The sequence below is a fragment of the Leuciscus leuciscus genome, assembly GCF_965113295.1.
Source record: "Leuciscus leuciscus genome assembly, chromosome: 10".
NCBI classification, from domain to species: Eukaryota; Metazoa; Chordata; class Actinopteri; order Cypriniformes; family Leuciscidae; genus Leuciscus; species Leuciscus leuciscus.
In genome coordinates this window covers 12,247,947-12,275,658 of record NC_138734.1, presented here as the reverse complement: position 1 = coordinate 12,275,658, position 27,712 = coordinate 12,247,947, and the positions used below count along the sequence as shown (strand labels likewise).

At 39.4% G+C, this 27,712-nt stretch overlaps 1 protein-coding gene and 1 long non-coding RNA gene across 3 annotated transcripts; one reads left to right on the top strand and one right to left on the bottom strand.

Moving 5' to 3' along the window:
• LOC309507698 lies at nt 1-5,399 on the top strand. The gene is made up of 2 exons (XR_014209217.1): nt 1-1,385; nt 1,424-5,399. It is a non-coding gene; the product is annotated as an uncharacterized lncRNA (long non-coding RNA).
• mapk6 (mitogen-activated protein kinase 6) lies at nt 4,953-27,581 on the bottom strand. Of its 2 annotated transcripts, none has more exons than XM_082182037.1 (6): nt 27,405-27,581; nt 15,765-16,908; nt 9,171-9,315; nt 8,392-8,556; nt 7,939-8,140; nt 4,953-7,614 (listed from the first exon to the last, which is right to left on the bottom strand). In XM_082182037.1, the coding sequence occupies exons 2-6, from the start codon at nt 16,317-16,319 to the stop codon at nt 6,495-6,497; spliced, it is 2,187 nt and encodes a 728-aa protein (XP_082038163.1). In that variant the 5' UTR covers nt 16,320-16,908; nt 27,405-27,581; the 3' UTR covers nt 4,953-6,494. The 2 variants fall into 2 exon arrangements, with proteins under 2 accessions (XP_082038163.1, XP_082038162.1); XM_082182036.1 differs by lacking the exon at nt 27,405-27,581 and adding an exon at nt 18,406-19,167.
• Nucleotides 27,582-27,712: the final 131 nt, after the last annotated feature.

Sequence of the window (27,712 nt, the reverse complement as noted above, 5' to 3'; positions counted from 1 at the left end):
ACTATGCACATACTAATTTCTCGCTAGAAATTAAATAAAAGTTGAAAAAGTTGACATGGAACATTATACACAAACTGATCACCAACAGCAACTTTTAGATGCCATTTTATTTTTTAGCTCAACCGTCACAGAATTGAATGCAATGAAGGGCAATGAAGAATACATAAATGCTGCCTTCAAAAAATTATCAGATGAAGCAATCTCACTATAGACAATAAATGGCACGATCATTGGATTTGAACCTTGTTGTAAGAAACAATTTTCAGCTTTCGAGTGCAGCCAGTGACTCATTTATAAAGTCGCCCCCAGTGGTGTAATGATGTAACCAGCAGAAACTGAAAACTGAAAAAAAAAACTTTAGTGAAGGATCACTGAAAAATCCCCACCACTAATGCACAGACCAGGTGTTCCCAGTTCAGCTCAAGGAGGATCACCATCCTGCAGAGTTTAGCTTCAAGCCTGATTAAACACACGTAATCTAATCAAGATCTTCAGGATTAGTAAAAATTTCCAGGCATGTGTGTTGGGGCAGGTTGAAGTTAAATTCTGCAGAACGTTGGCCCTCCAGGAGCAGGATGGGACACCCCTGGCACATACATACACTGTCTGGAATGTGCAAACATGGACAAGTGAAGAGATAACAGTGAAAAGTCCCAGTAGTGTTGGACTGTTATATTAGCACTTGGAACGTTTCTCAACCCAAAAAATAAAAAAAAGAAGAGAGAACTGATATATAGGCCTATATATAGGTTGTCATTCTGCATGGACCCTCGTGTGTTGTCATTTGCTGATTTTTGTAATTAGGTAATCAAATCAGACTAAAAAGCAACACAATTTACCAAAAATGTAAGGCAGGAAATATAAACCAGGAGCACTTTGTTTAATAGCAGCATTAATCAGAACATCTCCTTAGTAGACAGTCCAACAAGTGTTCACATCCTTTCAAAAAGCAGGTTTATTAATAGCACATCTTGGGACAGTGTGTTTTAAAGTAAAGGGTCAGAATGACACCATCGAGATGCTACTTTAGGGCCATGTTAGCAGTTAAAAGTGCCTGTGTTTGCTGGGTTCTGTGAGTATTTTGGGATGTGTAATGGCACTGCTGTAATTGTGATGCCGTGAAAATGAACGTCTGTGACCTTGAGTTGAGCAAGTGCTCCGTTAATCTGCTATCAGCTGACTACCTTCAAAAGCAGCTTATCCTTTTGTTCCCTTGGCTTGACAGCCATTATTTTTATCCTAACGCCATCTGACAGTTTGACTGCACTCTTGTGTGTGAATGACATAAACCTGGTTTGGATCAGACAGGCATACTGAAAAGCAAAGCATACTCTTACATGGGCTCAGTTTAACAGAGGTCGCAGACGAGGGGAGCAGATCTGTTGGTTTGTTGTTAAAGATCTTATTAAGTTTTGAGAAACAGAAGCAAGTGGCGCTTCTGTCTCTATTTACAACCTGTTGTTGATGATGCCTGAATGGAAAAAGCAAGGGAAACGCAAATGGAGAGAGAGAGTCTTGAAGAATGTGGTGTGTGAAATTCAGCTAGCCACTTAAAAAAGGAAATATTATTATTCCTTACACTGGGATTAAAGATCTGAAGAAACCCTAAACTATAAATATTAAACTTTGGTACATAACTCATCCAGCACGGTTTGTGTTACGCACATGAATGATTTCATATGGCTCGGCTTGTTGAGGAAGGTTGTGATATTTCTTTTCTGAGGATGTTTTTTTTCGATAAATGTACTTGTCACCTAGCAACCATCCAGAAAATGTTAGCTACATGCTAAAAACCACTCAGAACCCATTAGCAACTATATATCAAACCCTCAAAATCCTGTAGGCACATTTTTTTCCAGTCAAGTACCACTTACTATGGCAATGTTTTAGTGCCATGCAGTGTTGTAGTCCAGACCAGCTCATTCAAGTCTATGCTTCTCAGTTCATGATAAGAGAAACACCATGGTCTTGGACCCAGACTCAAGACTGAGGGTACGTTTACGTGACAACAATATACCGAAAAACTAAAAAAAGTTTTTCCTTCGCGTTTTCGCGAACAGATGACAACGTTCACACGGATCTGCGAAAATGATTGAAAAGCTTTATTATGCTGCCAGGCCAGTAGTTGGTGATGCCACTTTGTAAAGAATTTTTTGTTCACATTTTTCTTATTTACACAGAGACGATATCGTTTAAAAAAACTTGCACTTTGAAACATGTTTTCAAAAGCTTTTGCTTTCAGGCCCCCAAAACGTTGTTGTTGTGTAAATGAATGGCCAAAATGCATAAACAATTTCTATTTTTTGTTGAAAACGATGTAGTGTAAACGGCCCCTCAATCCAAGACCATATTTAATTAAGTCAAGACCGCAGGAGCATGTAGACTTGGGCTTGACTTTCTTTGGTCTTGGTCTTGACTTAGTTGGACTCAAATTAGCTGGTCTCGACTTCAACATTGGTGCCATATTAAAATAAATATGCCTTTCACAAGAACAAAGTGAAAGCTTTGAGATTAAAGTCAAATTACAAAATGAATACAGTTGTAAACATTATGTACACTATATGTCCATCCATAATCCAAGAGGAAAGACAATACAAAACGTTGCATTTATATTCTGGGCTCATCTGTTTGACTGTTTATAGTGTTTATTATCAATAAGGTGAATTTAGTCTTCACTGCACAATGCCATGTTCAGCAATTTAGAAGAATGTCCCCTTTGAGGTTACTTTTAAAAAATTTATTATTATATTTCTACTGTAATCTCATAATGGTACGAATTTGTTGCAATTTTGACCTTATTCTCCTAATATTACTACTTTAATCTCGCAAAGTAACAACTTTATTCTTTATACCAGGCATAACCCTACTCCTGGAGGGCTACAGTTCCAACATCAGTTCCAACCAACCCTTCTCCAACACACCTATGTGTTATTTTCAAGTAATCCTGAACAACTTGATTAGCTGGTTCAGGGGTATTTGATTAGGTTTGTAGCTAAGGGGCAGTTTACACGACAGATATCAACTAAAAACGTATACAAAACCACAACGAATTTGGGGGCCTGAAATCGCACTTTCAAAGTGCACATTTTTGAAAACGATATGTTATCATCTCCGTGTAAACTACAAAAACGTGACTTTGTGAAAACAGTGACGTCATGCGCATGCATATTACATGTTCAGTCTGTAGTCGTGTAGTGTTTCTTTACAAAGAGACACCGCCAACTACTGGCCTGGCATGCTTAATACAGCATTTTTCTGTTTTTTTTCTTCTTCTTTGCAGATCCGTGTGAATGGGGGTCGTTTTGACAATGGTGTCGTCTTTACGCGAAAAATGCAAAGACATTTTTTTCCCCGTTTTTAGTACATCGTTGTCATGTAAACTTATCCTAAACTCTGCCGAATGTAACCCTCCAGAAACAGGGTTGGCTCTAGATTTATTTTCAAAATTGTACTTTTTATTTTTTTACTTTAAAGTGCCACTAAAATGCCATCGCAACACACTATCTTAAGAAAATGTAAAAATCTACTTTGTAAATGTTAACCATTTTCCCTACACACCCAGGCTTAGTGTAATATGCTCTGAGGGCATGAAACCCGTCTCTCTCTGGACTGGAATTCATGTCAACATCCTTATGAAACCAACTGATTAATGTGTGTGTAGAAAAACATAACTCCCTCCAGGCTGCGTGGACATGGTAACCACACGCATGTTTTGGCTGATGTTCCTAAGGAACCGGGCATAAAGCTGAAACTCACAGCTGGGCTTCTCTTCAGCTGAGTTCTGTGGTCTGATGGGAACCATCCCCATTTAGATCTTACAAGCAGCTCAGATTTTATTGGTGCATGGTTCATTTAATATTAGAAAGCTTAAAAGTTTTTCACATTCTCAGGTATGATGGTGAACTTATGAAGCATGTTGCTGATTGCTATGGTGTTCTGGATAGCCGTTGTCAGTTGCCAGGTGGTTCCTTTCTGGCCAAAGTCAACAGTCCAAAGACTCTATGATATTCTGGTCTCTTTAAAGTAAACCTATGGGATCTTTCCACCATGCAAAAATTGCCATTCAAAATTACTTAGAAAAGTAAAATCACACCTCTTCAAAACAATCCCCAATATTTGCATACATAGTACAAATTGAGTGAGAAATGAAACGATTATATAGTAGTGGGAAAATTACGGGCTTCTCAGAGAGGCAACCCCCATCAGTGAAGGGAGTTTCTCTGCCCCAGGGTCACAAGATCTCATCCTGGCATCATGGCAGACTCTTAAAACATCCATGCTATGAATAGTCAACAAACATTATGAGCAATTCCTTCTGAAAACCTAAAAATTATTGTCATATCTTTTGCATCAGAGCTCTTCATTAATGGAGCAGTAAATATCATCTTGTGCTATTGTCTGTGAAATATGTGGAAATTTAAGTTTGCAATCTTATAATCTAAGAAATCAATTTAGCTAAAGGAAAACAATCAAGTCTTTCATTATTTGAATAAATGTTTTTTGGTCATTTGAACTGGTTCATTGTAAAAGGTCCTGGCCCACCATCAACAATTTATCAGAGCTCAAGATTGTACAAAACAACTTTGTATGATGTTATTGGTATTGCTTGGATAGTCTTATGTAAACTAATGCGTTTAGTACTTTGATTTCTCTGGACCAGAGGCACCAGGTCCATAATAATTTGTATTTGAACAATATTTATGACCAAGAATTTAAAAAAAAAAAAATTTTTAAATGACCCTGTGCATAATACTTTATGCACCTATATCATCAAAGAGCACATGTGACAGTTGCTGGTACTAGATCAGTGACTATAAGGCTCATGAATCTTACCCACAGTAAATAATGACCAGTTAGCTGCACAAGTGTGAACAAACAGAGGGAAAACCCTCCTCTGAAAAAGCATATTCACATATTTTTTAACATAAACAAACAAGACAAGATGACAGTCATACACTTGCTGGCCATTTTATTGATGTTATTTTACAGTGGAACCAATGATAACAGAATTGAAACCAGCAATTAAAAGGCAAAATTAACAAAACAACAAAAGAAAAAAAAAAAAGAAAAAAAATATTTTAAGTGTTCTACATGCTATATCTGAACCTAATTCAATCATGCTCGCTTGGAAAAAAAATACTTTAATAAAAACATACAATTAAAATAAAATTAATGACTTATAATATACTTCACCATTAACTTCATTTTAAATGTACCTTCCATTGGTTTTCTTCCATGCACAATTTCTAACTATGTACGTATATATATAATATATATATATATATAAAAAAAGAAAAGAAATTAAGACTTTTAGGCGCATAAAATGCCGTAAAGCAGTATTCCACTCGTACAAAGCACCTACAAGTAAAAAAAAAAAAAAAAAAAAAAAAAAAACACAATTATGGTGAATCCTTATGAAAACAAACGCTGGAACTTGGGAGAGCGTCATGAATTTCTGTACAACTCAAACGGATGAGCGATCATCCACGGCTAAACGAACACCGAGCGCCAAAACAGACCAGAATGGAAGTCCAATGCCTCACATTGAAAAATTACAACGTTCTTAAAATAAATATCTCACATCTGCTAAAAATAAATAAATGATCTTAACACTTCACTATGGCAAATGCAAAATGAAAAATAGAAATTGCTGTGCACTACATTGTTGAGAGGGCAAGTGTTTCTTTAAAGCACTACAGTTGGGAGACGGAACCTTCTGCTGTTACCTTGAGGTAGATAACGCCTTTACGAACTTAGTTATCGCATCGCAAGCCTACGGTCGACGCTTGCTGTGCTGGCATCACGTTTGAGGAAGTTTACAGTATGAACAAAATGACAAAAGGCTTCGCTTTTAAATGGAAATGAGGTGGAAAAAGTCAAATAAATACATTAGCCTTAGTTACACAAAAGGAAGAGAAAGGCCAAGACGCACAGCTTACGTCTGTCCTATTGGCTGTCAGTCAGAAGGTCACATTATGACGTCAGTGGCAGCATCTCCCACTTAGTGCATTATTCCACCCTCTTTTTCTCCATTCCTTTACTTGCAATGAATAAACCATCTATTTCTCTACTTAACAGTTGTTCCTCTGTCTTTCCCTAACCTGTTTCTGAATCTACAGTACGCTGTGTGCAAATGTCATGCCGTATATATATATATATATATATATATATATATATATATATATATATATATATATATATATATATATATATATATACACACACACACATATATATATATATATAAAATGTATTCAGAGTTGGAACTGAAAATTTGAGGGCAAAAGGAAAAACATGTTTCATGTGTAGGAAAACAGTCCAGCACTTTGGATGAACTTACTAACTGAATTCATTAACATTTAATCCACAAATTTTACAAAAAGAAAAAAAGTTTCCTTAAAAAGTAACCATATGTAAAAAGATAAATGATTCAAGTACAGAAATACATAACTCTATAAAAAATAAGCTGGACTCTGCTTGAACGGGGTGTTTTTTTAATTTAAATGCTTGAAAATGCTGCTGTAGGTTTTATGGGCGATTTGTGGGGAGCGTTTAACAGCAGAGGGCGTTAGCGTGGCCTGGATGGACTTCAGAGGAATGTCAGCTGCTCCTTCGAACCCCGCAATGGCCAGAGACTCCAGCTGCATGTTAAAGGCTATCTCGCCGTCACAGGATATGAAGTCACCCTCCGGAGCAGCCACCTCGACGGGCTCCGGGATCTCGGACTCAGCCTCCTCACGCTTGCTGAAGAGCCGGTCTAGGTAACTGCTCTGGCAGCTGCTGTTCTCCTTCTGGAGCTGCTCGTCTTTGCGGACATCCCAGCAAGCCTCGTCGATCAGGCTGCTCTCGGCAACGCCGGTGTCCGTGAAACTTTCCCAAGGACAGGGTGTCCGAACACCGAGCTGTGCCAGGTTGACTAGACACTTCTCTTCTTTTTCCTGACTGATGGACTTGGACATGGAGCCGCAAGGAGCACGAGTGTCCAGTTGGGAAACTGAGGTGTTTAACTCATTTAGGAGGTCAACGTCACCGGATTCCGGCTGGAGGCTCAGTTTGATGGTGCTGGCGATAAACGAGTCAAAGTCGAAGCCCTGGTTGTGGTTCTGGTGTTTTTCTTGTTCACGATCCTTCTCGGCCACGCTGTGGTTCTGAGACGCTTCCTGCAGGGCGATCTGGGCCTTGACCAGTCCATTCTTCTCACACTTGCTCTTGCCCTTTTTGTCTAACTTCTCTTTGCTCTGTTGCTCTTTCCAGTTAGAGAGGTTGATGATGAGTTTGGGCTCGTAGTAGTGGTTCACCTCACTGTCCCTCCAGATCAGATTATCCAGGTAGGATGGGGAAACAGCTTTGTAATTGCAAGTGTAGCTGCACTCTTGGTCACAGTACTTGTTCTCATGGTGATCTTCCTCTTGCCACGAGTGCTCTGAGAGGAGGTCGAATGATGGATCTTCTAGGAACTTTTCGCACTCTCCATCCATGTATTTCCTTGGGTCGATTTGGACTTCCTCCTCGTCTGTGCCGTCTGACATAGCTCGAGGATCACGCTGCACATCTTCCACTTCATGGGTGCTGTGCAGGTGCCAGTCCTGATCAGAGAACTGACTGTCATGGTACCTACAGTGGGAAAAAGAACAACAAATGTAACAAATGTAAATTGATCTGGGTTATCTGATTTTATTGCGGATCTGAAATGCTATAAAACTAAGCTTGACGAACAGTTTTGGAGACTTCAGCTTTTAATCATTCAATTATGTAGGAGCTGTACTGAAATATTGCTTACAAAGAAAATAGCTGCCCCGAAGCAATCTTGCCATTGGAAAGATGGCGGCCAGGAGAACTGACTTTCCTTAAATGAGCTTTGCCCATTACTTTGCCCTTACTCTGCTCTTACCAAAAGTCAAGTCTCATAGAATGATGATCCATTCAGTGTGAGCTCACCTGTCCCAGTTGTAGATGTGACTGTGGCTCTCATCCATGAGCAAGATGTCATCCACCTCATCCTCAATGTGGAAGGGGTGCGATGACACTGGTTCGTCTAATGGGAATGAGTAATCGCTCATGTATGGGTGAGCAAGAGCCTCTTCCGCAGTGAGCCGGTCCATGGGGTTAAAGGTCAAGATCTTCTCCAGGAAATCCAAGGCTGCCGTAAACAAATGAACAATACATCATATTTAGCCTGCCATTTATGTTTCCTTTACCAACACAATATGGCTTAGCATCAACAGTAGCAAAACTTAAATAATTTTCTAAAATCCTAGAGAATCCTATGGATTGCTGAAAAAAAATGGGGCATGGGAAGGGAGAGTGGCATTCAAGTTTACAGGAATTTAAGTGTCCATAAATTGTTCCTATGAATTGCATGCATTCTGCAAATATGCTTGTGCAACTTACCCTCAGGGCTGACACCAGGCAGTAACTTGGCAAGCGGCGTGTGTGGTTCTGACATGTCGTTTCTGATAAAGACGGGTATTACACTTTGAAGCTCCAGTCGGTCTTCCTCATGGACTACCGGAATGGATTCCAGAATCAGCTGCATCTGTTCCAGCTCGTGAGCTCCTGCGCACACACAAATGTTTAATTCAGAAAAACTGTGTCAAAGCAAATGCACTGCCAATATTTTGCACAACGGACACTTGTATACTAAAACTGGTCTAGTTTAGTGTGCATGTTTGTCAAGACTGATGGTTAATTATTGCTTACAGACTTGTAAAAATACATTTATAGAGACTGAGCTCACAAAGAGTAGTTTATAGCCAATGAAATATATTGGAGCTGAGTAACTAAAAAAAAATGTATATTCAATAGAGGCATTTCCATGACCTTTTACAATTTTATTAATTTCAATAACTTTTGAGGGCCAGGAAATCATAATTTTAAAATAATAATTTCAGATCTTTCCTAAGCCTGCATCCACACTAAAATACACCAAAACCAACAGTTCTGTCCCAGTTTCCAAAAAGTTTGAGTTCACAGAAAGAGCTTCTCTCTCTTAACTACAACGTAAGAAAAAGAACAACGTTGTCCTAGTTTATTTTAATACATGGCCACAGGAAATGACCTTCAACTAACTGATCATGGTGTGTGCAAGATAATATAAGATAGAGTCACCAAGATAAGAACTACAAAAATTAGGCAGAATACATTCACACACAGAGACAATGTTTTAATACCTGCAAAGAGTGTTTTTCCAGTCAGCATTTCAGCAAAGATGCACCCAGCGGCCCACATGTCAATGGCTTTGGTGTAGTTATTTGGGGAAAGGAGTAGACGAGGAGAACGATACCATTTAGTGACCAGTCCCTCAGACAGATGCCCCTATGGAGAAGACATAACCAGAGTCAAGACAAAGATCCTTGGAGATAACACTGAACAAAAATCCTCCAAGTTTGCAGAAACTGTAACTTTCATGTATTTATGAAAAAGAAAAAAAAAAAAAAAAGAAAAAAAAAATACTGCATGAGCAGTTAATTTATGTTCCTCATGTCTCATCTTGTTCATTGACGAGTTCATGCACTATATGGCATGTATAAAACACTCGGGACAGCTGTACCAGACCTGAGACCTTTAAAGCAGCCAGCACATGGCCCAGTTTCACATCTACCCCTCAAATGGAAAGGCTTATAACTACATGAACATTTAATTTTCAGTCAGTTTCGAGCTATGCCACAGTCAGGCCCATTGTTATTTTCCAAAACATTTGAATGAATTATAGTGTATACTAGTGTAAATTGTTGCGTAAATTGTTGTCTTTGGTCATTTTTTTTTCCCTTTCAGGTTAGCTACCATTATGACAGAATCACAAACACGCTCTCAACATGCATCTATATAACACTGCGGGTTTAATGGCACAGTGTAACTACTTCCCCCCTTGAGTACTATGGTTTATTACCACCGCAGTGACCCAAGAATTCACATTTATGCTCAACAGGACAAAGGCTTTGCCAAAGTAACCATTGTATGCTTCTGGCCTATAGATCTAAAGGACACACAGAAAGATAATGACTCAAGGACGACACAAATGGACAGACAGACAGATCAGCAGTCCCTCTTGACAAAGAACCAGGATAATCCGTCTCGTGCCGGACACAATGGCAGACAGGCAGACAGACAGACAAGTCATTGACATTAGCTTGCACCACTGGGTCACTGTTCATTAGAGCTGCACGATTCTGTATAAATTGAGAATCACGATTTATTTGTTGTTGTTTCAAATAGAGATCACAATTCTGAACACATATAGTACTTTTATCCAAGTATTTTGTCAAAGATTTAATAGACATGGGCGAATCGTTGTCATTTAGGAATGAGAAATTGTGATTTCTTTTTTTAATGATTAATCCTGCAGCTCTATTGTGCATAGTATCAAACATCCTCACACAGACTCAGTGTCCAGCCAATGGCCCAAAACAAAAAATGTGATTCTTGAGGCCACATATTAATCCACAGTTCACTGCAAGGGCTATTTCTGTCTGCATCCATGGTCATGTATTTTTTGGAGGGTATCAGTCAAGCTGTTAAAAACAGATTACAGCAGACCACATACACAAGTGGCCATTGAAAAACCTTCTCTGGACCAACAACAAATACCAACAGACTACCATTTTACATCACAAACAGACCTCAAGTGACCTTTCACTCCCTCTTAAAACAGCACAGATGCTTGGAAGAACACCAACTTAAAAAAGATCACTAAACAATTGTCATAGTCATAGTTTCTGCATCAAAAGGTCATGCGCAGGGTTGCATAATGCAACGAGAGCAGATTACCTGGAAGTAGATTACGAATATTCAAATCACATGCTACTCAAAGACTGTGTGAAAGAAACATCCTGCTAAAGGACTAAACTTAAAAACTCTCATGCTAAAGAGACCAGACTGATGCTCAATCAAAAGAGAAAACCAATCGGCTGTAAAGGCAAAATTACATTTTGTTTAGTTTGTTCAGAATCGTGGGAGAATCGCAGTCTGTTTGAAACAAAATCGTGATTCTCAATTTATCTAGAATAGTGCACATCTATTTATAAAAACATACATACCCACCCCCTAGTAAAAAAAATATATATATATATTTTTTTTTTTTTTTTTTTTACAGTGAAATATTACAATAGTAATGTTTCTTGTTTTGATTTTTAATTAATTAACAATAATACTAAAGCACAAATTATGTACATGACATTACACACAAAAGTTTAATAGAACAAACATGTAAAATAGCAAGGGATGACAAGCACAATAAGGAAAATACAGAATTATTTTAGACGAATATGCTTGCACTGTCACTGGCTAGATTACTAGCCACGTTTTACTGGTAACCAGTCATTTGGCATTATCAGGACAGGACCCACAAATATTCCCCCATTGCCATTATTATACATTATATAGCAGTTTAATGTAGTACTGACACAAACTCAGCAAACTTGAATTTCTTCTCACACAGTACTTTTTATTTAGGGTGAACTACACAATACATAGTCACTATCCATGATGATACATAATGTGAATTTTAGTATTGCGAAATATTGTGACGAGATATATTGTTACACCCCTAGTGCTCAGGAACTGACAAGAGCAGTCTCATAGGGTCAATGCAATTCAAATGTCTGCTTAAATGCTTCTTGAGAAAGTCAAGCCAAGCTAGTCATGACACATTTTAGGCAACTCATTTGAATGTTAACTGAATCCACCCTCGCTGGTGGCGTGAGGCGTCAGATGACTCATGCAGACCGTGAGATGGGCTCCTAACCAAACAGCAGGAGGATTAAATGTCAGACAGAATTGACAGACCCCAATCGCACCTCATATTTATTGTCATTTGCTAGGGCAAGCATTACTATAGCTCAAAATTAGGGGACTGTTTGCAATACTTCAAATCACACAGCTTGAGGGAAAAGGGTCTGTGTGTGTGTGTGTGTGTGTGTGTGTGTGTGTGTGTGTGTGTGTGTGTGTGTGTGTGTGTGTGTGTGTGTGTGTGTGTGTGTGTGTGTGTGTGTGTGTGTGTGTGTGTGTGTGTGTGTGTGTGTGTGTGTGTGTGTGTGTGTGTTTTTTCAGTTCTGAGATCATCGGAGACCACAAAAGTAGGTCAAATTCAAGTCTGGTGAAGGAGTGGAGTTCAGAGCTCCCCTGTAAAATGAGTCAATGGCAGAAAGTGCTGAGAGGAGTGAAAAACACTCCGGGCCCAATTTATGCCTCTAAAAGTCCCCTGTGTAAAAGAAACACAGTCTCTTTTCACACCACATTTAACATACGCACATGCGCACAATGAACAAAGCAGCCCCTCTGCGGCTCAATCAGACAGCCTTTGGTAAACTGACAAAAACGAAAACCTCAAACAGCTGCAGAGAAGAGGAAGAACAAGTCTGAACCCAATGACACAAGCAAACATCAAAAGCAGGACTTGGAGGAAGACCAGAATCCAGAGCGCTCAGCCAAAAACAGACAAAGAGAGGAGAGGAGAGGGAGAAGGGAAGTAGGGGGTTGATCCGCACGTGAATTCCAAACATTCCACAGACTGGGTCGGATTTCTAGAGCAGAGCATAAAAAGACCCTCAGAAACAAGCAGCTGCCCTTTAATGCAGGACCCTTCTCACAATACTTAAGGTGTTCACTTATACACTTAATATTTTTTTCTCCAAGGTCTGCCTAATCTTAATTAAGTTTTTTTGCATCAGAAAACAGTCATAGTTCTACATGATTTCCCAGTTTTTGTTACCCTTAGTTATGGTTTGGAATAGTGGTCAACCAAAATATCTGTCGATATCTGGAATTATTTGATAATCAGCATCAGCCGATACGTTTTTCTGTATGGCCGATAAGTGTCGGCAATGGACTTTTGAAAATCCATATCATCGATCACTAGTTTGGCACAAAGCTCATGTTAGTGTAACAAAAAAACTATCAAAAGAGTGAGAAAATATGTCCCAATTAACAAGTCATTTGTTTCTGATGCAGCGAATAATAATCCACCAAACACACATCACATTACTTTCGACTCAGAGCTTCCAGTCACACATGAATGAAAGGTCTGAGAAACCTTGCTCAAACATTTCTTAATTACACTTTCTCCAGCTCTGACCAGTACTGCCATGCTCCAAACAATGGGGTTTTTTTTTAGCCAGAGAGCTTTTCTTATATTTAGCACTTAAACAGCCAGAGAGCTTTGCTTATGTTTAGTACTTAAACAGCCTGTTTGAATTATAGCTTGCAGCTAGATCTTACTTAGCACTTCAAAACTGACCCCATTTCCATGGAAAAAACTCTGTCCTACTGGATGCTGGCAAGTTTTAAGACTGACTGCATTAGTTCATTGGACTGTCTTTTGAAGCAAAACAACCCTTTAGGTGGATGAAGAGAAAAACTTAATTCACTAAAAATGATCCCCTAGAACTGCACGGTTATGGATAAATTGAGAATCACGATTTCTTGTTTAAAATAGAGATCTCAATTATTCCATGATTCTGAAAAGACAACTAAACAAAATAACACACAATTTAGTCTAGAGATTCTTACAACATGTTAATTGCAGACAAACATTTTATTTTAATTTAATTTTTTTATTAAAAACACTGTTTGAATGAATGATTCAATGACTCACTCAAATACTTCACTTGGTTTATTACTGGAAGAATCAGCATTTGAACAACTCTTGAATCACAATGACAATGATATGATACAATCTTTGTTTGAAGCATTAAGCTACTTTCAAAAGGCGATTTACTCTATTTTGATCACTACCATAGACATTAGTGTATATCCAATTCCAAACTATAAACTTTTATCACTATTAAACTTTTATATTGCAACACAGAAATAGCCTAATGATACTGTGTGGTTGAAAAGACTTTGTAAAGCCGTTTCATTCTTATACATGACAACTGCTCTATCTGGGTCAGTGGCTGCACAAACACAGATTTGAATGTTCACTTGTGATTGTACTTGTCAAAGGTTTAATAGTCATAGCCGAATCATTGTCATTCAGGAATAACAATCTGAATAATGAATCAAGAACACAACCTTTTAACGATTAATCGTGGTGCTCTACCCTCTGCCATAACATCCCATCACATTTAACGTCAAGGTCAATTTGACGCGTAAAACAAAACAAAAAACTAGAGACTGGAATGGCTGACACTGTGTATATAGCAGACACGAACAACGCGAAACAATGTGACAAGACAATAGAACACATTATAATCAGTGATACGGTCTAGACTGGATATGGTGCGCAGCGACAAATAGCCGACAATAAACTGATGCCAAATTCTTTTTCTGACGTACGCCAAGCACTTGCTTTCTGACAAGGACATATGAATTTGGAGTGGTCGCTTTGTCACATCCAGTGTAGACTCAGTCTTTTGCGGCGCAACTTGTCTCCACAACGGTCACGTCCTGTGTAGAAACCGTGCTTCCCACAAACCCCTATAAGCCACCACTGAAGTGCTGACTGCAGGAAAGGGTCGTTTCGCAAAAGGCATCACTCACACGCTCTTCTCTTTCTCCATCCATCAATGCACAAAACAGCTTAAACAGGTCAGCAAAAGTGAGAACACAGCAGTCTGACAATACTCGATGCAGCAAAGAGAAAAATCGAGAGAAAGACAAAAGGAGGAATGGATAGAAGCAAAAGAAGTGTGAGAAAGTTTGCTTCTCAACATCTTGTCTGGCCTCTTCTACAAAAACATGACATTTTACTGAGAATCAGTAACCATAAACGTGAATATCCAAATTAATATGAGATTGTGGTTATACTCAGACCATGTATGGGTTATGTAAATGTGTTACAACATGTGCCACTTTTAATTGGAATTCTGTCATTTCAAAACGTTAATCAGAATCCGCTGTTTTTCTTATACCTGCATGTGTCTGAAAAACAGTATTTGAGCACTATAAGAAACAGGTACTGAGAAAAGTTCAGCTATCAAAGTCAAGATTACCATTTCTGGAGCAAAGAGGAAACAAATTCCTCACAAGATTATAAAATAAGGGACATAATATATTCTCAAATCATTGATTTATGCTTTTTTCTATGCATGTAAAAATGCTCAATGAATCGGATTTCTCAAACTTTCAAGTTGTCAAGCTAGTAGAGCAGCTGAATCAGTAATTACAGGACCAGAGCCTGATACAACCTCTCAATTTTCTTGTTCCCTGTAGAACAAACCCAGACCAGAGTATGTGGGGGGGAGTGACAGCAGCTATTCATAGCTAAAGCAGGAACAGCTCACGCTCTAAAAGGCCTTGAAGGAGGCTTGTCTGAGTACACGTGTGAGAGGAGATCTGGCTGGCATATGATCATGTGAGCCCATAGAGGAGAAATGAATACAAATGAGAGACACATGTATGCTTGGATCCAGCCACAACCTCGAACATCAGTGAAATTACCCCTACATAACTACATTCAGGATGTGGAGAAATACTGGACATTCAACTCTGACTCCATAAAGGAACAGCTGTATCATTCTTTCATAATATTTCTGTAGTGTTCCTGTCTGTTCCTTTCAATACACACAAGACACAAACAACCAGATATGAGGAAACTGCAGTGGAAGTTAACGTACTGGAAAGGGTGTCAGAGAAACAGGAAGTTGGTGTCATTTCAAGGACTGTCGCACTACTATTTACCTCCTGTGAAACAACGAATCAGTGAATGGAATTAAAGCTCATTCATAGCCAAGTCATACAAGATGCCATCTGGATGGTTTTCAATGAGATGGAACAGACTTCAAACACTGAAAGAGATAAATATGAGAGTGAAATTTTTTAAATACCTTATGGGAATAGTGTGGGTCCATGATACGGGCGAGTCCAAAGTCCCCAATTTTCAGTACCAAGTCCTCTGTGTTGACGAAGAGGTTGGCGGGCTTCAGGTCACGGTGAAGCACGTTTGCCGAGTGGATGTATTTGAGTCCTCGCAGCAGTTGGTACATGAAGAGCCGTGCATGGTCCTCGGACAACAAGCCCTGTTCCAGTACTTTACAGAGGTCGGTTTCCATGTACTCCTGTACGATATACACGGAGTTGACTTCCGTCAGAGAGCTCACGTCCTCCGTAAGTCTCCTGCCACTGGGCCCAAGGGTTTCGAACACCTTCACGATGTTGTCGTGATCGAGTCTGCGGATGATCTTGATTTCACGTAGTGCATGTTTGACGCTCTGAGGGTCGGTCAAGACTATCTTTTTCACAGCGACCCTCTTGTCACAATCGGTGTCGACAGCGGAAAAGACCAGTCCGTTTCCCCCGTAGCCCAGCGGCTTCAGGTCCATGTAGCGAGGGCCCAGGTCGAAGCCGTGAATGTTCATAAGGCTCTCAAATTTCTCTGCCATTTTGCGGTCTAGAATATAGCAGCTCTTTGCAGATGTTATAGCTGGAAAGATTTCTGATTTATCTGATATGCACCGATCTTGAGTTGCAACTACTAGAGCTAGATGAGAAAGACAAACCTAAAAACACGAGGCCGAGACCGCTTTCCCCGACCGACTGTAACAGCGTATTTTGGGAGATGCTGGGAACTGATTTGGATATGTTGTCATCATACACAACACTTTTTAGCAGCTTTTTACATAGTATGTGGGAGATTTTTCTTTATTTCAATGTTTAATAGGGTACAATGGAATGAATTTGGAGGCCAATGAAATATCTTTGAAAGCAACTGAAATAATTAAAGTCACTAACTATAAAACCATCGTCACAGTGCAGAAATTTTCAGTGTATGACTGGCCCTGAGTAGCAGCATTATTAGCGGTCCAAGTAAATGGTGTTAAATCTACTTTTTTATTTTCCTGTTTTAAGCACCTGATGTGTGGAAACCAAAAGGGTTGTGATCTCAGTGAGACGATTCCTTCTCAATGATCAGGCGGCTCCAGCTCACCGCAGTCGCAATCAAAACTATCCTCCATTTTACACTGGGATACCCTGCAAAACAGAGAAGAAAAAACAACAACCAATTAGCAGCAATTTACCATATATCAGAAGACCAAAACTCAAAGTTGTTTACAATTACAATCCTTATGAGCACTTAGCAAATACGATTTCCCTTTTCTATGGAGGAGACATTGGAAAATGAATTAATCTGATCCGTGTTCTGAGATCGTACAAAGGATACGGAAGAGAATGTAACAATCTTGTCTGAACATATATTTAAAACGTCAAGATAACGAGTACACAACACAGAGCACCGCTTATTCAGTTCGGAACTTTCTGAATGAATTTCCGGCGGTAACACGACAGCCCTCTTGGGCAATGTTTCCTGTTTGTGTGATTGTTCATGAACCCCCATCTCTGACGTGTCTACACTATCTGATGTCATGGGTTCCTATTTCTCCTCCCCAGACTTCAGTAACCACAGTGATCGTAACACACGTGTAATGGATTAACACGGGCCCCGGCCTGTGTCTGAAGACACAAAGGTTGGGGGTGATTCAGCCACGTTGCAGTAGTGTGTGAGGGAAATTATGGCCGACCGGCTGCCAACCATTTTGTTAACTGAATAAGGGAGCCAACAAACACTGTATCAGTCCTGTACTAACATTAAACCAACACCTATAAGTCATATTTAAACAATGACAGTGAAAGTGTGTTTTAAATTATAAACATAATTCCACTAAACATGTTTCTGTTATGAACCCACCACATAAACTCCATTAAAGACATTCTATGAGTGTTTACTGACACATTAACACTCAAAGTAAATGTTATGATTTTCCAGGAATAGGCCTACCTACAGAGATTAATGAACAATTCAACATTAAAGTGGACATGCTTGAGGTGTGAGGGTTTTAGAAACAAAATACAATAACGAGGAAAACTACTAACGTTACTGTGTTGTACAGAAGTGGTTTGTTTTTATTGCGGTTCAGTAAAGTTTAGTCAATCAGGATGTGTTTTTATTGGTCATTATCGGTCCTCCATTTTACTGCCAGGCTAACGTTACATGCTAAAGCTAAAACTGAACACCGGCTCAGAGTCGAAACACTGTTTCAATTCAAAAACTGTAAAGCGGAATCAATAACCTAATAAAAACAAGCAGACTCCTATACATAAAAACAGTATTAAACTGACGTTATAATAAAACGAACAATAAATAGCGGCAACATTCACGTAAACACCAATTCACCTTAAAAACACATTTTGAAAATAGTAATAAACCAGCTAATGGTGAAATATAAACGTTAATATCGCATATTAATGGCTCATATAGGAGTAAACAGTGTGTTCTAATGATGTGAGTGTAACATCTTGATGTTTTTAAGGCGCTTCAACGTGTTACCTGAACAAAGAAGGTTATTGTGCCGCGGATAACCATCGCGCCGCCTTTTGCCGCTAAAATAAACCCTTTAAACTATCAAAGAAGCCATATTTACACCCCAGACACTCTCAAACATAAAACAAAGACATAAACTAAGTACTCACTCTTCTCACGGGTGTCATGTATGTTTTATTCCTAACCGTTCTTGGTCAGGTTTGTATGCGCTACCAGCGCGCTCTCCTAGCAGACTGCTGTGTGAAGCGCTTGTGTTGAAGCACTGTGTGTGAATAAGCGCAGCTACACATGCGCACTGTGCGCTTCTATTTCTATCCGTGTGGCGTGTTGCTGCTCTATGAAGAGTTACTACGCATGGGCATTGAATGCTCTTTGCACTTATCCTGCTTATTTTATTGCTATGGGAACCGCGGCGTTTTCAAGCTTGATTCCCAAATCATTAAATAGAAACTCACTGCAATAACCACATCTATAAAGACCTTAAAATGGTCAAACCTGAAATTCTGTTACCAACAATTAAATTGATCACTTAATATTGCAAACTCATGAAAATACTTCTGTTTTAAACATTTCTCAAAATGCAATATATTTCAGTATTTTTTTATTTTTTTATTTGATAATATGCGTGGTTTATATTTGTGTACCACAATCCTGCTTTTTATAATATTGGAAAACATTTAAAAAATCAACAACAAAAAATGCATTGTCCTATAATTTAAGTTTACACTGTAAATTAACCTCAAGAGAACCAAGTTAAGCACTAATGCAGGTCTTGCTGCAGGGTGTCAATCTTACTTCCTGCTAAAAACAAACAAACAATAGAAACAATCACAGAAGTGCTAATGGTTTCAACAAAACTACAAATACCATTACAAACCACATTTAACCATTAAAACTATTACCAAGTGGTTTCCAGTAGCATGTGGATGCAAGTGCACATTTCCCAGCAGAACTGGGCTACTGTTGCCACGGGTTGATTTTGGGTTGAAACTGTAATTGCATGGAAATGTTTTACATTTTACTTTTTTTTTTTTTTTGAGAGAGAGAGAGAGAGGCCTTTTGAGCTCTTTTATGACTATTTATGAATAGGCCTACCAGTGATTTTCAAGTTAAAATTGTGTATAACACATAACAAAGACTGTAAAATATGTATTTAGGTATGGGTGTGGCACATATGTTGAGTTTTGATATTTGAATTGGGTCATGCTGGTTTTGGGCTATTTTTGATTGGACTTTAGGCTCGTTTTGTTACACAGACCTGGCAATTAACCCTGTCCAGTAGTGTGTTTTGGCCAATATTCCATAAGGATTTAGTGGTTTTAACATTGCACCAATAGAAGGCAACAAATTACCAGAATAGAGACCCACAGAGACCATTACAGTTTCCATTAAAACCAACACAATTAGCTTATTAACTTATTTGTTGTTTCAAGACAGTTTAATTCCAGATGCTGACTTTTACACATGCTCGTGGGTGATAAAGCATGGTCGTTCTGTCCTGTCCTGAGGTCGGTTTAGTCTTTTAACGTCATGTAATCAATGAATAAATCGCTGCTGACACTGGATCTGCCAGTAGGGGCAGACTGCTTCAGATCTCAATGTTCCCATCATTCAAGATTTATTGCCATTAAGCTGCTTCCCGAATAGCTCTGGGTCTGTGGTGATGTAATTATTTTGGGATGCATCTTGAACTTTCAGGGTAACTTACTGAATTTATTTATTTAAAGTTAGTTATTTATTTAGTTATTTAGTTAGTTAGTTAGTTAGTTAGTTAGTTAGATCCTTATTTTCGTTTCACATTACCGACAATACCATCGCATAAACAGCCCTTTAAAATTTTACGAGTAATAACATCAACAACAAAACTATATATAAAAAAAAAAATCATCCTTCAGGTTCTTATCTGATGCAGACAGCATGTTCTGTTCCAGCTGGCCAGCTCTACTCACTGCAGTCGGGTCGATTAGTCGCTCCCTCCCTGTTTCGCCTCGCTTATTTCCAGAATGCACGTTTTAATATTATCCCAATGTCGTCATGTGGCTATGAGAAGAGGTCTGACCGCACGACGCATGATGGTGTAGTAACATATCCGCACCCGAGTTGTCCAAAAGCCATCTGATGCCCACAAGGCTCCACCAGACTGATATGATAACGAACACTGTGTAAACACATTACATGCAGCAAAGTTGAGCTGCATGGACTCGGAACAGAATAATCAGGACTGCATGTCCTGCGGCAGTGCCGGATGAATGGATGGATGGATTGGATGGATGCGGTGCAGCATCAGAGGAGATACGCGCGCATGTGAATCCCCATGTGCTCGCGTCTATGCCGCACTACGACTGCGCAACACTCACACCATAGTTCAGTGTGTGTGCCCTACTCATCAATCATCATATATCACACAATGTATCATACTTCTCCTAAGTGACAGCAGAAAAACATTCTTTTAGATTACAGTCTCATTATACATTCAAAATATACATAAAATATTATTTTAATGCTTTTTTTTTTTAAGAATGACTGCTGTAAAATACATAAAATAGTTCAATCAAAAAAACAAAACTGAAAATGGTAACTTATGTTGCCGAAGTTGCTTGAAACATGTATGCTGAGCATTAAAGGGAGTTAGGCCTATATTCTAGTAAAATGTGCATGCTCCTTTCCAAACAATTAATGTAGATATGGATTTCATCAACCAGCAAAAAAAAAAGAAAAAAGTAGCCCATGAAACCTTTGCGGTATATACCAATTCTTCCGAAACTGCAGCTTTGTGGGGATAAGATTAAAATTTAAGTAATTTATTCACAGAAAATTTTCATTTTTGGAGCTTGAGAGCAGACTTTCATTGAATGGAAAAGAGCAGCTTGGACATTCTGCAAGATGACTATTTTAATTGGGTATATTATCCCTCAGTGCTATATGGTCCAAGAGATATTGACAAAAATATGTCCCAAACAAAAAAACATATTATGCCCTCTATGTTTGGTCCAATATGTAGAAATCTATTGTTGGTCTGTCTGTACCACACATTCTACCCCCATTACCGTCTGATTTTATGATAGGTTTAAATATGTACCAGTACCACATTATATGCCTCCAAGATTGTGGCTTAAGTCTATAAGGTATTTGCCTGTGGATTATTAAGAGGTTACCTTGTGGCAATGTTGTGTAACTCTGAGACGTATAGTGTTACCCCTTATTAAAATTTTATGATGGAAGAGTTTCACACAGCCCAGTTTCACACCACATGTCTTGTCAGCCATTCTAGAAGCCCAAATCAATCCACACAACACATGCATGACCTATGCAAACCTTTGCGATTGAAGAGGGATGCATTTGAATAAAAATAAACATAAACTGGTGTGACTTTGTGGACTTTGTCTGCAGCATGTGGAAGGAGAACAGTAGGTGTTGGGTAACAGCTGAGGTGTGTCATTCACTCACACACATCAAACATTGAGGTTTATGACCCTCTATGTCACCAGACCGTCTTAAACAAACAGATGCTCATAACCCACTTTCACAACCAAACATTTATCATTTATAAAGTGACGACATTTCACAGAAATCACAAATGAGGTTTTCCTTTTTCACCTTTGGATTCTACAAGACAAAAAATGTGAACTTATCCTTATATTAAGCTTCTATTTAATAGTTATTTAATTTAATTAACAAGCCCTCCTATTACTTTTGGTTATACCAAGGATGAGTAAAATAAATAAATAATAATAATACAAAAAAATTAACCCCAACATATTAAATACCATTTGTGACATGGACATCAATACTATTACACAAATCCTGTTAATTAATTTTGTGAGTGGTTTGACTAATTATATTTTTGTGGATATGATCTTCCATGTTAAGGACTCTTTGCCAAGCAACACCCTAGTGACCATATAACCATTTAAAACCCATATAACCATTAAGCCACATCTTTAACATAATATTTTTTTTTTTTTTAAAGCAGATTTTATAATATGACTTTTTAATGTGCTGTAGCCTATGCTATATTTATAACATAATTATGTCAAGTCAAGTCAAATTTATTTGTATAGTGCTTTTTACAATACACATTGTTTCAAAGCAGCTTAACAGAAAATCATAATATTAATATTAATAATATCTTAATATCTTCATACCTTATGGTCACATTTAACAGATTAGAGCTGGGTTATATAGTTTACATTTAGCGACAATACAAGCAATTCAGCAGATTAGATATGCTAAATAGTATATCACCCTGCGCAGGTATATTGAATATATTGGACATACTTATACATCCAACTTTATATAAAGAGCTGGGCGATAATATTTACATTTTGCGACAAAACAACAAAATTAGGCAGGTGAGATTTGCTATCTAGTTTATATCGCTTTATACAGTGGAGTCTGTCAGGAGTTAGTAAGCAGCAATAAAGCACACGAGACAGGAGTAGCGAACTTCATCCATCTTGTTTTACTCTTTCACTTCCGTTCTCACACATTACATAATACACAACAGTTCAGACTTCCTTTTTAAAATAGTAGTCCACAATATAATTTATTTATGAACACAATTCTTTTTAAATTTACTTATGCACCAACAATGCAAACACATCCATACATCAGATTTAAGTGACATAATCATTTACCAACTATGCTTCCGAACATCGTGTTTAGGTCGTATGAGTGCATGTGTAGTGAGCAGTGTTTTCAGGCGGAGTTGTTGGTTTGCATGGAAATGCAGTGAGATGGGAAGCATTCCATGTCTTTCCATCACTAAGAAACTTTCTGTGTTGCTTAGGAACATGCAAGGGGGTCCGTACCCTCACTATATCCCCCCTCCTGGAAACAAGGAGTGAGAGCACCTCGCTTAGCATCAGTGTACTTTTTCATTTGGTGTTGCAGCGGAGTAAACCTTCGGCGAACAGTCATGCCAGTTGACGGGTGCACAGGAGCAGATGGCAAAATAGACGGCCTTGTACGCATTTGCCTGCCATAGAAGAGCTGAAAGGGTGAAGTACCAGTTGAAGAATGTGGAGTGGCACAGTACACCTAAGTCAGTTACCACAGGTTTCCATGGCTGATGATGCTGGATGGCCATTTGGACGGTGTGTTTGAGCACACAGTTGAACCTCTCTACAGCACTATTAGCTGCCATGGGGAGTAGAGGGAGGAACGATGGTGACGAATATTCCTTCTTTCCAGAAAAGCAGCGAAAGCAGCAGATGTAAACTGAAAACTGTTATCACTAACAATACTCAATGGATTTCCATGGTGGCTGAAGACTGATGACAGAAACAAAACCACAGAATCCCAAGCGACAGTGTGAATAAAGGAGACCTCAGGCCATTTGCTATAATAGTCATGTTATAGCAAACCTGCAGTCGGATAAATACCAACTATATCTACAGCCACTTTCTGCCATGGTTCATCTGGCAGTGGCACGACTGGAGAGGAGCAGGATGTGACTTGACAGTTTTGTCAGTGAGCTGACACACGTAGCAAGAACATAAAGCACCATGAACCTGAACATCCATCCCTGGCCATCAATAGAGATCACAAAGGCGTTATTTGGTCCTCACCTCTCTCTGGTGTTCTTCGTGCTCTAAGGAGACCAGCACAGATCGAATCGCAGCATGTACAATAAGCCTTGAGCCTCGGAAGATGAAGCTGTCCTTAATAGACAGTTCCAAGCACAGTTTATAGTACCGCAATAACTCAGCGTCCAGCCCCTTGAGTGTAGGAGGCCAACCATTGCAAATCTGTGTACGAAGTTTAATTAAAACAGGACAAGAAGCACATGCAGCGTCAACATCAGCAGCAGAAAGAGAATCACAGGCTGTAGAAAGAAAAGCAACAAACTCCTCATCAACAGGAGCTGGAGCAACGGCTTTATCTGCAGGAGAAGCATTTTGAATTGCCTGTACATGTGATTCATCAGGAAGAAGACCTTCCAGTGAAACAGTATGACCAAAGGACAGCAGGCTGGTTTGCCGGAAATGACACTTGTCTTTATTAAGCTACAAGCCAGCAGCTTCTAGTCGTTGTAAGACCGCTTGAAGTGCTTTGTCATGCATGTCAGATCCATGGAAGATAAAGTTGTCCAGGTAATTTTCAACCCCTGAAAAGCCAGTCAGGATAACGGTCATCATCTTCTGAAATGCAACGGGTGCAGAAGCCAATCCATAAGGAACACATCCAAAACAGACCGGTCCGTTGTGAGTAATAAAGGCTGTGAGGTCACGACTGTCCTCATGCAGCGTTACTTGGTTGTAAGCATTAGTCAGGTCGATGGTAGAGAAAACAGTAGAAGCATAGAGTAGTTCATCCATGTGTGGCAATGGAAAAGAGTTCATAATAATGGCTGTCTAAGGTCAACGCACATCCTAATTTTACCTGACTTTTCCTGTGTAACGACAATTGTTGACACCCATGCAAAGGGGTCGATACGTTCTATCACCCCAACTGCAACAATTGAATTCCTCTGACACAGCACTGTGAACAAAGAGTGGTAGATGGCGAAGTGTTTGCCGCACAGGTGGGACAGTTTCATCCAGCTTTACGCAGTGTATTAAGTTTTTAGCACATCCAAACTCAGTTGACTCAGCAACAGTGCACTGAAAGACTGGCACAGGAGGAACAAGCACAGGAAGGGCATTAGGAGGCCGGACTTGATTGTTTTCAATCCTCACATACAGTGCAGACATTAGTTCCCTCCCGATGAGAAATATAGCAGGAGTGGTCATGTAGGGAGTGGCTACTGTAGAATCGTTCGTTGACAAATATTCAACCACCGGAATTTGGACTTTTATATATGTCACAATCCTGGCTTTGGGTTGCAATAGCACATTGTTACTGAAATGGCATGCATAAGTGCTGTAAGGCAGGATAGATATGAAAGACCAAGAGTCAACCATCAAATCCACCACACAAGTCTGTGAGTCAGAAGTAGATATAGTCACTGACTGTGCTTGTAATGTGGGGAGTATGAGCTGAATATTCTGTGTGTGAAGTGCAGTAACTTCTGGTAATTAAATTTCACTGACCTTGCGCTTGTTTGATTGCGCTGATCAGCAGAGTTTAGCATAATTTCCAATGTTTTTACACTTCCTGAATGTTTCAGTTGCAGTCGAGCAGTTCACAATGTTAGCTAAGTGTGCCTCCGGTCCACAGCGAAAGCATGACTTAGTTTTCCCCGTCTGAGCAGAATTAAGAGGTGCAAGTGAGGGTTTTTCCCGTTGTTCTGCATTACACTGTGCGCTGCACCGCTTGTACGGGGGCGCTAACTTGGCGGGAATTTGAAATGGATTTAGCCTGATCGGCAGCAGATTCAATCTGGCTTGCTATCGTAACAGCTCAGTACAGTGTGAGATCAGTTTCTAGTAAAAGTCTCTCACGTATTTGTGGGCTAAACACATTCTCTACAAATTGATTGTGAATCATTTCATCAGTACTGGCACTGAACTCACATGAAACAACAAGCTCTCGCAATGCAACAACATACTGTAAAACTGTCTCGTGCTCCTCACAGCGTTTACAGAAGGTGCTGCGTTTGTTCAGCTACTGTGTTAGCTTTTGGCACGAAGAAGGCTTTCAATGCATCCTCTCCATCCTTATACGTTGTACCTGTGTTAGGCAATGAGAAGAAAATCCGTTGTCCCTCTGTGCCAAGGCAGTGAAGCAATTCAGCTCTCCATCTTTCGTCCGGCCAAGCATCCCCTGTGGCATCAATAACCTGTAGATCATTTTCAGAAATCCACAGCCATGTGTTAAGCGGCATAGCTGGCTCACCGGAGCAAGGCAGGAAAAACTCGAGAAAGGCACGTTAGCAACAGCCATCTTCCTGACCAATGCTAGCGAGAAAAAATTGCCTAATCCTCGTCGCCAATTTGTGGTGTCTCTCAGGAGTTAGTAAGCAGCAGCAAAGTACACAAGACAGGAGTAGCGAACTTCATCCATCTTGTTTTACTCTTTCACTTCCGCTCTTACACATTAGGTCATACACAACAGTTCAGACTTCCTTTTTTAAAATAGTAGTCCACAATATAATTTACTTATGAACACAACATATACTGCATATATGACAGTTGGATATAATATACATCCGACTTTATACAAAGAGCTGGGCGATAATACATTTGACATTTTGTGATGATATAAACAATCACACAGCTGAGATTATCAATCCATAATACATAACACAAAATCTAAATAAATGTGTAATGTTTTAAACATTTACACACCATTTAACATGTTTTTTTATGCAAAACAACTTCCAGTACAGTAGTTCCCTTGGGGGCAATCCGGAGCCACTGATCAAGGGCACAACGGCCCTCTGTTCCTGGGTCACCGCTACTTGGCATCAACCTACAACCATTGTGTAAGCAGGCCAGATCATTAACCAGTAGGCTACCACTACAACACTGACACCATCACAGTTAATGACATAACCTTCGGGTGACAGCTCAGTCCTGGAGAGATATTGATCTTATTTGTCACAGACGTCACTGAGAAACTACTGATCAAAACAATAAAACCGTAGAGGAATGTTCCATGATCTATAGTTTACATAATCCAGTGAGCCAGTTATCACGGTCTACTGAGCCTCCTACACCCTCTCACGACTCTCCTCGCCGAGCGCTTGCACCACACACTCTGTTTACTGTTTGTGTTCACATGCTGTCTAGAGTTGTATTGGGGAAACAGCACTCTTCATTTCAAAAAGTTGATTTTTTGTGCCCTATAATTACAGTACATTACAATGCACCCAGGGCCATCTCTATCGGCTACTTAAATGATGTTCAGATGAAGCTGTGCTGTAAATTGTAACTGCGGGGTCTTTAGGGGTCACTGATGCACTTCTGATAATGAGAGTTTTGAAGCTTCGCTATGCACAACTGTGCCAGGACCTTCCTGTCACTCCTAAATCCTGAAGCTGTCCGTATGCACCCTGTTTTCTGGGCCCTTTTCCCAACCTGTCATCATAAATCGGTCCCGAACATTCAGTGTCTATATTACATGTCCCCAAAGAGAGAAGGACACCAAGAGAAAGGTCTCTGAAAGTTAGTCAGTGGTCTTATAAGAGTCATTGTATTAGTAATAATCATAAATTAAGGAGTATAGTTCAGCAAGTGAAGTCAGGTAAGAACAGGTAACTTACCATGGCTGAATTCATCCAACAACAGTTGGGAGCACATTTTAAAGTCAGTAATCCATGTAAAAGTATCCAAAAAGACAGTATCCAGCAGCCAGAGGTTAAGAGCAGGTCGACAGAGACAGCCAGAGGGTGTCCAGAGTGGTTGTGTTGTGGATGAAACCTCGTCTGTTTCTGAACTCCGACTCCATAGTGGGCTGTTATAGGCTAAGAGAGAAGGGGGCGGGGCTTCTTCTGTGTATGGTTCTGTTATTCAGCTCCAACTCTAGTCCTTTACAGGTCACTCTACATGCACTCTTTTAAACTATCTCTCT

Bases quoted from the DNA above. Each gene is read 5' to 3' on its own strand.
- mapk6 (XM_082182037.1), bottom strand. From the start codon at position 16,319: ATGGCAGAGAAATTTGAGAGCCTTATGAACATTCACGGCTTCGACCTG. The intron at 9,316-15,764 runs GTATTTAAAAAA...TCTTCTCCATAG, and splicing joins ACCCACACTATTCCCATAAG to GGGCATCTGTCTGAGGGACT. The intron at 8,557-9,170 runs GTATTAAAACAT...GTGTGTGCGCAG, and splicing joins TGGAAAAACACTCTTTGCAG to GAGCTCACGAGCTGGAACAG.